The sequence below is a fragment of the Rhagoletis zephyria genome, unplaced genomic scaffold (assembly GCF_001687245.7).
Source record: "Rhagoletis zephyria isolate East Lansing unplaced genomic scaffold, Rhagoletis_zephyria_1.1 Rzeph_scaffold_00062, whole genome shotgun sequence".
In the NCBI taxonomy this organism is placed as follows: domain Eukaryota; kingdom Metazoa; phylum Arthropoda; class Insecta; order Diptera; family Tephritidae; genus Rhagoletis; species Rhagoletis zephyria.
Genome location: NW_016157146.1, coordinates 115,517 through 130,588, shown reverse-complemented (window position 1 = coordinate 130,588; position 15,072 = coordinate 115,517). Strand labels below are relative to the sequence as shown.

The following is a 15,072-nucleotide window of genomic DNA, read 5'->3' as shown; positions in this document are numbered from 1 at the left end:
GCCAAATCAGTGTAGTACCAATGACATGTAAACAAACCGTCTGACGTTTTTACAGGAAATAGTGCTTTTTGCGTTCCTATGCACTTCCGCATCTGTTCTGCTTTTACTCTCATTTGAGAGCGTAAAATTGTAGTTTGACAGTTCCACAGGTTTTAGTCCGAAGTTCAAGTTCAGTTCAGTTACTCTCTCAAAAGTGTTCCCACTATGAAATTGAAAATGAAAAGCGTGGGGCGCATGTAATACACTTGAATTTATATGAAAAGTAATATATGAATGTATGTATGTGGGTATATGAATAACGACCGCTTAAAATCGATTTCAAAGTTCTACTTTCGCTGTAGAAATTTTAGGTCTACGTTATGTAGTTTGACTATTCTCAATTAAATCGAATGCTTTGCATTGCTGCGCTCCACGTGCTTTTCATTTTCAATTTCATAGATTGTTTATAATGACTTTTGCTAAAATTTCAAAATCAAAAGTTATCAAAACAAATTCTATGGGACTTTAGTCCATTTATAAAAGCGTTGGATATTAAAAAGTTTTTTTTATATTATTTATTTATTCTATGGATAAGTTTTCGTGATATGTTCAGATGTACATGGCGTATGAGTAACATTCTTTTCTGCTCATTTTTCATACAAAAAATCACCACTTATTACTTATATATATTTATTTATCCATCGATTATATTGATTATCAAGTTGATTTTTAACCGACTTCCAAAAAAGGAGGAGGTTATCAGTTCGTCGGAATATTTTTTTTTTATGTATGTTACCGCATAACTTTGGACTATGTCAACCGATTTCGAAAATTCTTTTTAATCGGAAAGGTTGTGTCTCAGAGGTGGTCCCATACTAATCTGGTTTAGATCCGATCATGGATCATGGATCATGGATCATGAAATATATATATATATATTTTTTTTAGTCGGTTTTTTTTTTTTGCTAAAAATTACTTGTTTTGTAACAGAACGGGCTTCAACATAGCTTTGAGTGTATTGAACGTGCGCTCGACTTGAGTTGATACAAGTGGCGCCCAATTTAAATACGGAACGTTTGAAACTTTTATATTATTTATCAGGAATAAAGGCCTCTTCCTCTACTTTTTTAAAGGTACAATAGGCAAAAAAGGCAAATATCTTAAAAAAGACAAAAAAAAGGCAACATCAAATTTGTACATGGGGCGTTCCATACCAAAATGGATGGGGTTCGCACTTCATGTGTTTGATCTGTTTCAAATTTTTGGGGTTGATGGATAAACATAAATGATAAACATGTAAAGAAGTATAAGTTCGGACGAAACCGAACTTTATATACCCGGCACAGGTATCGAATATCGTCGTTTCAACTTTCTCTAAACTACATTTGCATGATAAGCAGGGGAGGTTTCCCGATTTCAAACTTCTTCGATAATACATATGCTAACTTAGACTTAATGAAATAATTGAACCAAGTTTGGTAGAAATCTATAAAGTGGTTGCCGAGATACACCTTGTAGCCATAAAGTGGGCGGTGCCACGCCCATATCCTAAAAGTCTATAGAAGTCTTATTTATTATTAGGATATTGTTGTAACTATTATCTTGGAGTAAATTACCGTCCTCAGTTATTGAAGTATCGGAGTTATCGGATGTCTGAAATTTAGCGTTATACGGGAAGTGGGTGTAATTTTAGTTCAATTTGAATAATTTTCAACGAATTTCTTATGCTAAGATTGTTGAGTGCACCGAGTTTGGTAGAAATTGATGAATCGCCTACCGAGATGCACATTTGTGATTATAAGGGGCGGCGCCACGCCCATTATCCAAAAGTTTATAATAATCTAATTTCCTGCTAAGTGGTTATTATAATTATCTATTTTGAGCCAATTAGCTTTAGTAGTTACTGATCTATCGCAGTTTTCGTGTTTCTGAAAATTACCTTTATATGGGAGGTGGGCGTGGTTATTGCCCGATTTCAAAGATTTTCAACAGATTTCTTAGCTAGGTCCTAGGCAAGGCTCGTACCGAGTTTGGTATGGATTGGTGAAGCGGCTACTGAGATACAGCATTTCATCATAAGTGGGCGTTATCACGCCCATTTTCCAAAAATTTCTTAATAATGCTAATTTTCACCGAAATTCTGCTTCACATACTAATTTTCAATAATTTGGATCCAATATTTACTGAAACATCGCAGTTTTTGCATTTTTCGAAAATACCGTTATATCCGAAGTGGGCGTGGTTACAGTCCGATTTCGCCCATTTTCAATACCAACCTACCTTGGATAAAGGGAAACCTACATACATATATACCGAGGTATCTCAATTTTTACTCGTGTTATCGTGTACACGGACGGACAGACAGGCATGGCTTAATCGACTTCTCTTTTCATTCTGAGCATTTATGTATACACTAGCTGTACCCTGCCACGCTTTGCTGTGGCATATTCCTGTTATATGGATGGTAAATTATTAACGGAATTTGTTCCATACGTTTCATAAGTGTTTGGTTATGTAATAAATACTTGTGTGCACACAATATTTGTTGTTTTTACATTCTTTGCATAGATATCAAGGATATCTAGTTTGCCGACACAGGTTAGGTTAGGTTAGGTTGATTGTGGCAGACCCCACCAGGGGTCTCACTTAGACATTAATTGGGTTGTCCATTGTGTTACCACATTTACACGAGTTCTTTGAACGGCAACTAAGATATTCTGTGTTAGAAACTAAGAGAAGCGCTGCGTGCTCAGAACAAAGTTCCGCAGGCAGCTGATGTCCACTCCGGAGAGCTTTCCTGGAGTATTGAAGAAATGAGCACCGAGGTGCTTAAACCTTAGTCTTGCGAATGCCGGGCAGCTGAGAAGGAAGTGCTGAGATGATTCCACCTCATCTTCCAAACAGCTGCGACAGTAGGAATCTGTGACGATGTTAAGTCGCACCGCGTGGGTTCCTATAGGACAATGTCCGGTCAGTACACCTGTGAGAATTGAGAGGTGGCGCTTAGCCAGCTGCAGAAGCTCCCTTGATCGCCCGCGGTCGACAACCGGCCAGAAGGACCTTGCAACTTTGCATGTCGGGGATTTTGCCCAGCGCTCGCTGAGTCGACTGTGAGCCAATCTGTCCAGAAGCAGGCCACAGGTTGCCAACGGAACTCCTACGCCCTCCCTATCCGGGGCAATGGCCTCGAGGGTGCCCTGCCTAGCCAATTCATCAGCCCTGCAGTTTCCAGTGATGTCACTGTGTCCCGGTACCCAAATCAGCTTGATTTGGAAGTATTCCGAGGCACTGGAGAGAGAGGTCAGGCATTCCCCGACCAGTTTCGATCGCACCATAAGCGATCCCTTGTTGGCAGGGCGTTGGTGCGTAGCCAAACGGCTGCCTCTTTTATAGCGGCCACCTCAGCTTGAAAGACGCTGCAGAGGTCCGGCAGTCTGAGCATAAGATCTATCGAGAGTTCCCGACAGTAGACCCCTCCACCGACTCTCCCGTCCAGCTTCGATCCGTCCGTAAATATGTTAATTGGACTCCTGTTCCAGAGACTGCCATTCTCCCATTCGCTCCTTGGAGGAATGTGCGTGGAGAAGGATCCGACAAAGGATTACGCAACACCTGAGAAGCAATTCGCATCTAAATCTAAACCATACTTTTCCAAAGTTCGACCTGGAGCATTATTGATTGTGATTCCGAATGTCAATCGAATTGGGAATTGCAATCTTTTAAATTGAAATGGTGTATCGGTCGGAATCATGGGAATTCTTCACCTTTGAAAGGCCACGTTAAAATATTTACTTACACTACTTTCTTCATCAATTTCTTAAATGCGGGTCGCGTGCCGTTGCAAAGTTTTGGCTGATTAATATTCCGCAACACGATAATTGTCACACCTATTTTCAATTTCAGTATGTGGGATCTCCCAGGAAGATCAATCGAATTCAAAAATTCCGTTGGATGGTCTTTTTCCCACAACGGTGTTTATCGACGTAAATGCTATTTCCTCACGTTGAATGCTGGATTGAATAACATTAGTGGTATTCACCAAAGTGAGCAAGTGGCCTGGCAGTCTGGTAAAAAAGCAGATCAGCTCAAGCAACGACTGTTGTCAATACCACTATTATTTGGTTGATAGACATCCTTATTCTTCGCAGCAAGAATAGCCCGTTCACTGAGCCAATCGTGATTCCTATAATTAATTTTTTTTAATAAGAGACATTCTTTCGATCAGTTCTCCTTTCGATGTTTCTAATTTACAAAAATTATCAGGCCATAAAATTCGTCTTAATCTCTCATTGACTGGCAGCTTTTCGTTCCCAATATCCAGTAATTGTCGCGAGAATACTTCGGCTGCAGTGTATGCATGTATGTTCGTCTTGTCATAATGTTGACTATTTCAGGCAAGCATTTATCTCGCCCGCTAGTGTTAATGTACACACAATGTTTGCGTAAAATCTCCTGCGAGCAATATCAATGCATTCCCGAATGGTTGAACGTTTTCTCGTAAATCTCGCAACAATCGATCAAGAACCTCAAGCGATTTTTTTTGTTCCCGGGTGCACTCATCCCAAACAATGAGTTTAAATTTTTGTAATACTTTTTCCATCCCGGATGCTCTGGAAATATTGCACGTGGGAGTTTCGATGATTTATAGTTCAATGGCAGCTCAAGAGCTGAATTGACAATGCTTCCTCCTGGTAACAATGACGCAGCAATTCCAGACGAAGCGATAGCTAAGGTAATGGAATTTTTTGATCGAACCGTTGCCACAATCCATCTGATAAGGACTATTTTCCTAGTTCCTCCTCGCGCATCCAAGAAGATGGTCCCCAACTCCGTCATTTATCATTTGCTTATCCTTCTTCTACTTTGGCTTTGTAACCGCCTAAGCCATTTTGGCCGAGCTCGACAAAGAACGCCAGTCATTTCTCTCTGTGCCAACTTGGTCTCTCCATTGCAGTGGGGGCTCCCTATTCCTCTGCTACCACCAGCGGATTGCGAGTTGAATTCTTTCACACCTGCAACTTCGGTTCCTATTGGAACGACATGTCTAACCCAGCGGAGCCGCTATATTTTCATTCGCTGCACTATGTACATTTCGTTGTAAAGCTCATACAGCTCATCGTTCCATCGTCTGCGGTACTCGCCGTCGCCAGCGCGTAAAGACCCGTAAATCTTCCGCAAAATCTTTCTCTCGAAAACTCCAAGAGCCGCCTCATCGGATGTTGTCATTGTCCATGCTTCTGCGCCATATACCAGCACGGGCATGATGAGTAACTTCTAGAGCGCGGTTTTTGTACGTCGAGAAAGGACTTTACTCCCGAATTGTCTACTCAGTCCAAAGTAGCAGTTGTTGGCAAGAGTGATTCTGCGTGGGTTTTCCATGCTGATATTTTTATCGGTGATAATGCTGGTGCCCTAGTAAACGAAAATCCCCACTTTCCCGAAATTATAACTGTCAACAGTAACGTGGGTTCCAAGGAGCGACTGCGCTGACTGTTTTTTTTTATGACAGGAGATAATTCGTCTTGTCCTCGTTTACCACCAGGCGCATTCGCTTTGCTTCCGTATCCAGCTTGGAACAGGCAGAAGAGACTTCGCGGTTTTTGTTACCGATGATGTCGGTGTAATCGGCACACGCCAGAAATTACACGCCCTTGTAAAAAAATGTTCCTGCATGGTTCAGTTCTGCATCTCTTATTATCTTAACATTTGCATCATGCGATCGTAAATGCCCTTCTGCTTTCGCTTTAATTTGGGAATCTTTGATCGGGAATAGGAGTTCACAATAGTAATGATAATCATAATCATAATAATATTTTCTCAAGTTATTCAAAATTTCTTTATTCGCAATATACGTAGTAGGCTATGGCGACCCCAAACGAAATAAATTGTTTACGATTAAAAGTTAACTGATTTATAATGCTAGGGAATGGTGTCAACAATTTTAAGTTTTCATTAAGTATTTTTTAAACAGCTTTTATGCGATAGTTTTTTGTTTTTATTACTCTTTTATCATTTTGTTATTTTTTCAGTAGTTTTTAGCCGACTTCATAAAAATTAAAAGGTTATCAATTCGCCGGAATATTTTTTTTTTATGTATGTTACCGCATAACTTTGGACCACGTCAACCGATTTCCAGGTGATCCCATACTAATTTGGTTTAGATCCAATCATTGGATCATGAAAAAATTAACGTACTATTAAATTTTTATATGAGAGTTGGAGTCGGTGTGGTTTTTGCTTTAAAATTACTTGTTTATTAATTTTTTACATTAAGTAATTTGTGTACCAGCTCTTCGTTGATAATATGATCACTTCGTTTGATAAGATGTTGTAAATTCTATATATATTTAAACTGTTCGGATTTTGGATAAGTGGAAAGATTTTAGAAATTCCCTAGTAAGCTTTACCAAACACTTTTCGTTTTGAACCAATTAAGTAATATTTTATTTAATCTCAATATTTTTAGTCTTTACTTTTAGTTAGTTGATTATTCTATTAAAAATATTTCTAAATCAAGATTTTTCAAATACCTCTCGTTTGGCACCCATATTGTAACCCAAACATATTTTAGATTGTAAGTCTTCTTAAAACTCTTTAGTTTGATACCCATATTGCAATATTTCATTTATTAAATCAATCCAAGACGGTCCACCATAATGCTCAATAATATACATACATATGTACGCACACATGTACACATGTATTTATTAGAAACATTCCTAAATTTTTAGCGTCAAATTAACTATCTTTTAAATTCCCCTCCAAACAGTTTTACTGCTTTGAGGTTAAACTCAAATCTATTGAAAAGAGCGCGGGTACTTATTTTCCCGTATTCAAGCAGGAACGACCGTCAGCCACCACCCAACGTCCGTATCCGCTTTACATTTGTACATATCCATACATAAATAATAATAAATCAAACATATTTGACAAAGGACTAATTTTTCGATGGTTTATTTATGTTATCGCTTTATACAGAAAATACACTGGTGTAACATACTAAGCTTTCGAGTTCAAATTTTCAAATAAAATAAATATTTCCAACAGTCACTTATCTTAAACCTCCTTAATTTAATACCTATATTTTAATAAGTCATTTATTTCATCAAATATGCAAATTAAGTTAAATTTTCAAACACGTGGCAACCCTCCTCAAAGATATTTTCGGCCGTAAACTTTAATGAGAATCTAAAGCTTGTTATCGACATTGCAATATTTCATTTATTTTATCGATTTCACTGAGCAAAAATTTTCAAATAGGTGGCAGACCTCCTCAAAAATATCTCCTACAGTCACCTTTCTATTGTAATATGTCATTTATTTTATCAATTAAATTGAGTTAGATTTTCAACCAGGTGGTAACCCTCCTCAAACATATCTTCTGCTGTAAGATATGCAAAGCTCTTTAGTTTCGACACCCACATGGCAATACTTCATTTATTTTATCAATTTAACTGAATTAAAATTTTCAAATAGGTGGAAACCCTTCTAAAAAATATTTCCAACAGTTATCTTTCTGACCCCTATTTAATTTGATACCCACATTGCAATATTTCATTTATTTTATCAATTTAGCCGAGTTAAAATTTTCAAATAGGTGGCAACCCTCCTCAAATAACCCTCAAAAATATAGAGTAATCTTTCTGACACCTATTTTATTTGATACCCACATGGCAATATTTCTTTTATTTTATCACTTTAACCGAGTTAAAATTTTCAAATAGGTGGCAGCCCTCAAAAATATTTAAAACAGTTATCTTTCTGAAACCTATTTAATTTTGTACCCATATTGCAATATTGCATTTATTTATCAATTCAACTGAGTCAAAATTTTTAAAAAGGTGAAAACCCTCAAAAATGTCTCCAACAGTCATATTTCTTAAACCTCTTTAATTTTACACCTATATAATAAGTTATTTATCTTATCAATTAAATTGAGTAAAATTTTCAAACAGATAACAACCCTCATCAAACATATTTTCGGCTGTAAGCCTTCTTATTTATTTTATAACTTTTATAAATTTAACTGAACTAAAATTTTCAAATATGTGGCAACCCTTTTCAAAAGTGTTTTCAACAGTCATATTTTCTAGCCCTCTTTAATTTGATACCTATATTGTATAAGGTCATTCATTTTACCTTTAAATTGAGTTTAATTTTCAAACAGATGGCAACCCTCCTCAAAAGTATTCCAGCAGATATCTTTCTTAACCCTTTTTAATTTCATACCCACATTGCAATATTTCATTTACTTTATCAATTTAACTGAGTAAAAATTTTCAAATAGGTGGCAATCCTCCTCAAAAGTATTCCAGCAGATATCATTTTTGACCCTGTTTAATTTTATTCCCACATTGCAATATTTCATTTATTTTATAAATTTAACTGAGTTAATCTTTTCAAATAGGAGGCAGTCGTCCTCAAAAATATTTCCAACAGTTATCTTTCTTAAAGCTCTTTAAGCTGATACCCGTATTGCAATATTGTATTTATTTTATCAATATAACTGGATTTAAAAAGTTTCAAACAGGTGGCAACTCTCCAAATTTTTGTAATATAAATGATCCCGGTATTATACCGAACAATACAAAAAAAATTATTCAAATTAGTTAAGCGGTTCTCGAGTTTTGATGACCGTGACTAACGAACACAACATTTATGTATGTATATATATATAGATATAGATTTCTAAATCAAGATTTCTCAAGTGCCTTTAGTTTGGTACCGATATTGTAACATTTCCCTTATTTTACCAATTTAATTGAGTTAAATTTTCAAACAGGTGGCAACCCCCTTCAAAAAAATTTTCTACTGTAGTTCTTTTAAAAACTTATTAGCTTGCTACCCACATTGCAATATTTCATTTTTTTAAATCAACTAAACTGAGTTAGAATTTCTAAATAGGTGGCAACCCTCCTCAAAAGTATTTCCAAAAGTCTTCTTTCTTAAACCTCTTTAATTTGATACCTATATCAATTAAATTGAGTTAAATTTTCAAACAGTTGGCAACCCTCCTCAAACATATTTTCGTCTGGAAGCCTTCTTAAAAATCTAAAGGTTGATACCCAAATTACCGTATTTCATTTATTTTATCAAAATTGAGTTTAAATTTTCAAACATGTGGCAAATTTACTCAAAAGTATTTCCAGCAGTTATCTTTCTTAAACATCTTAATTCTAATATCTATATTGTAATATATCATTTAGTTTATCAATTAAATTGCGCCAAATTTTTTAACAGGTGGCAACCCTCCTTTAAAATATTTTCGGCTGTAAGCCTTCTTAAAACTCTTTAGTTTGATACCCACATAGCAATATTTCATTTACTTTATCAGTTTAACTGAGTTAAAATTTTAGAATTGGGGCAACCCTTCTCAAAAATATGTCCACCAGTTATCTTTCTTAAACCTCTTTAATTTGATACCAATATTGTAATATTTCATTTATTTTATCGATGTACTTTAGTTAAATTTTCAAACAGGTGGCAACCCCCTTCAAACATATTTGCGGCTGTAAGCCTTCTTAAAACTCTTTAGTTTGACACCCACATGGCAATATTTCATTTATTTTATCAATTTGACTGAGTTAAAATTTTCAAATAGGTGGCAACCCTCCTCAAAAATATTTCCAGCAGTTATCTTTCTTAAACCTCTTTAATTTGATACCCATATTGTAATAATTTATTTATTTTATCAATATAATTGAGTTAAATATTTTCAAATAGGTGGAAACCCTCCAATTTTTTGCGATATCATTGGTTCTGGTATTATACCAAACAATACAAAAAAAAAAATTATTCAAATCGGTTCAGCCGTTCTCGAGTTTTGACGACCGTGATATACGAACACAACATTTTTATTAATATAGATTTGTCTATATCTATATCTATCTCGATTCGTTTTGGCTGTTACAAAGAACCGTTATGTGAATAAAATTATAATACCCTTGTGCACATGTGCGCTCGAGTATTATAAATATGAAAATTGAGCTTGATTAATAGATTTTTAAAAACTTTACAGCACAAAAACAAAAACAAATCGATTTAATGGTTTTCCAAATATCTCGAGAACGGGGCGAGGAAAAAATTAAAAAAAAATACACATCTACACATCAAAATTCTCTATGAAAATAAATATTTTTTAAATATTTTTCTTGAAAAGTTTTGCACATATAAATTTTTTGATAAAGAAAATTAGTTTTTGAACTTATGCCATCTCAAAAAAAAATGGAAAAAAATCACAATGGTAGCCCTGAGTATTGCGCAATATTTAAGTAGCGTATTATGGGCAGTGTTGCCATTTTAGCCGTTTTCCGGCTAGATTTAGCCGGTTGCGATAGCAAACAGCCGGAGAAATTTCGATTTAGCCGGCAGCCGATTTGTTAGCCGTTTTGCAGAAAAAAATTAGCCGTTTTTAGCCAATTTTGCTATTTGTCTTGTTTTCTTAAATTTCAAATATGTATATATGTTTCCATTTTTGACTAAACGACCCAAAATCTGTTAGAAATGGCTACTAGCCTTATCGTGGAGAAAATTTACATGTCAGGCAGGGTTGTATGAAATTGAACCGATTTCGCTTATTTTTATTTTAAACGAAGAAGGGATTTTCTTCATAAAATGTTTGTTATAAATGTCTTAATTTTAAGTGTGAAGATGTATTCGCAAAGAAATAAATGAGAAAGAAAATAAGAAATTGTTTCACTGTTAAGAGACTTAAGATTCGTTTGTGTTGGGATATAGTGCCAACAAACAGAATAAATATTACATGTAGATATTGTCTTCCCAGATAGCGCATATTCAATTCTGCATAAATTACAAAACATCATTCTTGCCCACTCCCAAAGGTTTAAGATATGGGAAAAATTGATATTTTCAAGCACTATGTACCCATATGTATTTTTTTAAACAAACTTTTTTGCTGAGAACTTATTTAAATTCCAAAAACCGAATGCCAACTTGAATTAAAGGAACCAACACTGAAGTGAGTCAAAATGAAAATAAAAGAGCACAAATTTCTATGTAAAGCAAAACTCTCTGGGAATCCTACGAGACATCTGCCGGTCATATGACCGGTCATCTAAATGGGAGATCTGCAGTCTTTTGGCATCATATTTTACATCAGAATTGAAGGGATTTCTGAAAAATCTGACCAGTTCTTTTGTGTAACTGTGATTTTGCATCCCTTGTCAACATATGGCCTCGGTTGATGTTAACTTAAGGCCGTTGTTTTACTGCCTTAAAATTGAAGGGAAATTTTTACAGCGTTTTTTATGTGTATTGGTTTCTATCTGAGTGTATTGAGAATCGGTCAGTCTGAAAAGCCCTTGCAGGGAAGACAATTATCACTCAAAATATCAGATAGTAATAGTAATAGATAGTTTTTTTTGCCGAGTACCTTTCAAATCATTGGAATTAACTAAATTAATTAAGTAAAGAAGTATTAACTCACATTTTTCATTTTAAAATCGCTCCAGTTTGTAAATTTTTAAATTTAACGAACTGGTTTATTCAAATTATCGTCGACAAAAAATCCAACCATGTGCCACAATCATGTTTTTCCTAATTGCAAATTCTTGCTGGCAAAATTTTTTCCGGCTCGAATTTGTAACTTCTCTCCAAGAAATAGTCTTTTTACTCGTGATTTATTTAAACAAATCATGTGAAATTTAGTTGAAACATTTTAGCCGTTTTTAGCCAGTTTTATTTGCCAATTTGGCCGGTTCGTCCAAAAAGTTCTGGCAACACTGATTATGGGGTGCACTCTACAATAATTTGAGATATGATTTTTTTTTTAACCGAAGGTGAGTAAAATGAGTACATTACGAAATAGTAGACGTGTTTATGCGCTTAAAATTTGTATGGAGCAGTAAGCGACAAACTTTATGTGAGCTTATGAATGTGGATGCTTGTTTTTTTACGCGGTAAGCGTAGATGTATATGTGTGTAAAAAAAACACGGCTAATAATTTAAAAAAATTTTTTTTTTTAATATGTAGTTTTGTAGCCTATTAAATTTTAGTATAACAAAGTGCCAGTTTAAGCTACTGCAAAATTGCGTTGATTTTTAATATTTTTTGTGCTGACGGCTTTATGCACTTTTTTCTTATGGAAGAAAATTAAAAAAAAAATTAACGCTAGGTTTGCAATCGCTTAAAACTTGCACTTGCACTAAAATTTAATGGGCTACAAAACTGCATACTAAAAAAAATTCAAGAAAAAATTTTAACAATTTTTAAATTCGTAATGTACTCTCATTTTACTCATCATTGCTGTAAAAAAATTCATAACTCAAATTATTGTAGAGTGCACCCCATAATGCTATACTTAAATATTGCGCAATACTCAGAGCTACCATTGTTTTTTTTTAATTTTTTTGAGATGCCATATTTTCGAAAACTATTTTTTTTAATCAAAAAATTTGTATTTGAAAAATTAAATTAAAAAAAGAAATATTTCTTTTCATAGGAATTCTGATGTGTGTATGTGTGACTTTTTTTTCAAATTTCTTCCTCGCCCCGTTCTCGAGATATTTGGAAAACTATTAAATCGATTTGTTTTTGTTTTTGTGCTATAAAGTTTTTAAAAATATATTAATCAAGCTCGAATTTCATATTTATTTTTTATTTATGTTTATCCATCAACCCCTGAAAATTTGAAACAAATCAAACACATGAAGTGTGAACCCCGTCCATTTTGGTGTTTGAAAAAACTCAAGGAAATAGCGCAGAGCTAATAAAAAAGAAATGAATTAATCGTATCAAAAGCCCTTATATGATATTTTTCTAAGAATATTTTTCAAGAACTTCATCTAATTAAACAATAAATTAAGGATATCTTCCTTATTTGAGCTAAACTCGAAAAAAGCCGTTAACGTAGTTGTAAAATAGACTAAACCAGATTCGCAATTAAGATGTTTTATTTAAGTAAAATTTTGGTTTTGGTCTACAAACTATTACATCAACCGCGATTGGCGCGAATTACAGAAAACCGCGTTAGGCGCGGGTTTTATGTGGTATGTTCTCGTCGGCTTTTGCGCTGCGAATGACTTTGAACAATTAAAGGACAAATATAGGACAAGTAAAATATAAGTAAATAAGTAAATACATAAATGTTCGAAAATGACATAGCGGTAACATAAAATTATCTGGTACTGCCGGATGGATGTTGTAGTTGACATGTAGGTGGCGTTAACATCCCACCCCGCGGCGAATCCTAGTGGGGATTCGCAAACTCCAGAGCGGCTAGCTTCGAGGCTGGACGACGAATAGTTCCACCACTGGTTTGTACCGTGGCGCTTCTCACTTGACCGTATTTCGCTTTAATGATTTCGGTGATGCGGCCGGTCTGTCACTGGCCTCGTGGCAAGTGCGGGTCGCAAACCAATACTAGCTGTCCTGGTTGAAGAGGAGTAGCTTCTTTATGCCATTTTGAACGCGTCAGAAGTTGTGGTAGGTACTCGTTGATCCATCGCTTCCATAAGCGATCTTTTAAGTTTTGCGCGATCCTCCACTGCTTTCGGAGGCACACCTTCTCGTCGGCATCACCAGGAGTCTGCGTAGAATTGAGGCCTCCCAGAAGAAAGTGGTTTGGAGTCANCCATAAGCGATCTTTTAAGTTTTGCGCGATCCTCCACTGCTTTCGGAGGCACACCTTCTCGTCGGCATCGCCAGGAGTCTGCGTAGGATTGAGGCCTCCCAGAAGAAAGTGGTTTGGAGTCAGTGGTTCTGGGCTCTGTGCCGACAACGGTATGTCTGTCAACGGGCGACTGTTGACAATGTTTTCGGCTTCAATGATCACGCTACAAAAGGTCTCCAGTCGAGGGGCCTCTTCCTTTAATACACGATGAAGGATTCGCTTGACACACTGGATCAGGCGTTCCCAGCACCCACCTTCGGCTGGGTTGGCTGGACAACTGAATTTCCATTCGATCCGGTCCCGTGACGTTTCACGTTGAATAGCTTCAAAATCGAAAATTCTCTCGTCTTTTGCCANCTTTCCATTCGATCCGGTCCCTTGACGTCTCACGTTGAATAGCTTCAAAATCAAAAATTCTCTCGTCTTTTGCCAAGTCATGTTGTGCTCCAACAAAGTGGGTCCCGTTATCGCTTCTTATGCGAACTGGTACTCCCCGGCGGTTCACGAAATTTCGCAAACAAAGCAAGAATGCGTCGGTTGAAAGATCGACTGACACTTCGAGATGAATCGCTCTTGTGGTTAGGCAGGTGAAGACGGCGATCCAACGCTTCTCACGTCGTCGACCAATGCTGACGAAGAACGGGCCGCAATAATCAATTCCCGTATAGGAAAACGGGCGGACATATGGTGTTAGACGATCGGGTGGTAACTGACCCATNGCTGACCCATCAAAGACGTGGTCGGCTTGGCCGACTGACGTACACACACTGGACATCCTTTTATTACAGCTTTCAGTACGGCGTGTGCATGTGGCACCCAAAAGCGCTGACGCATTTCATTGATCGTTAACCTGTTGTTTTGGTGATGATTCTTCCGATGAAAGTGATCCAAGACGAGAGACGCAAGGCGATGTCTCTGCGGTATAATAATTGGACGGCGTGTATACTCCGGCAGACAGTATGCGGCATCGATTCTGCCATTTATGCGCAAGCTCCCATCCGGATCTAGTTTTGGCGTCAGTTGAAATAGTGGGCTCGACCTCGGAAGACACTTGTTCGCACGTAGTGTGTTGATCTCATTGCCATAGACTTCGACTTGTGCTTGACGACATATGTAATTTTCCGCGGCTACCATCTCACTCGGCACTAACTCACCTCCTTGGCGTGATTCAGACTTTAGTTTGCGTATAAAACGTAAGATCCATGCTACCACTCGTAGTAGCCGTGTATAAGATGAGAACTTGTTGATATCGATGGCATTTCGACGATTATGTGCGACTAATGTCCTCTTTATACATTCTTCTTCAACGATGTTTGAGTGCAGTTGCTCTGGTTCTTCAGGCCAGTTCTCTTCTTTGGATCGCAAAAATGTGGGACCTGTCGTCCAGAGAGAATCTGTGCGACACATTGGCGACGACTTGAGCTTGGTAGCCTCATCCGCCACGTTGAGCGCTGAGGGCACC

The 15,072-nt window shown here is 36.6% G+C and overlaps 2 protein-coding genes across 3 annotated transcripts in view; one reads left to right on the top strand and one right to left on the bottom strand.

Annotated features, from left to right (window-relative positions):
* LOC108370594 (uncharacterized) overlaps positions 1-15,072 on the top strand; it is a 153,419-nt gene that overhangs the window by 125,238 nt on the left and 13,109 nt on the right. The window lies entirely within an intron of this gene.
* Positions 12,894-14,615, bottom strand: LOC108370607 (uncharacterized). Its single transcript, XM_017625967.1, has 3 exons — positions 14,043-14,615; positions 13,591-13,966; positions 12,894-13,467 (listed from the first exon to the last, which is right to left on the bottom strand). The coding sequence occupies exons 1-3, from the start codon at positions 14,383-14,385 to the stop codon at positions 13,323-13,325; spliced, it is 864 nt and encodes a 287-aa protein (XP_017481456.1). The 5' UTR covers positions 14,386-14,615; the 3' UTR covers positions 12,894-13,322.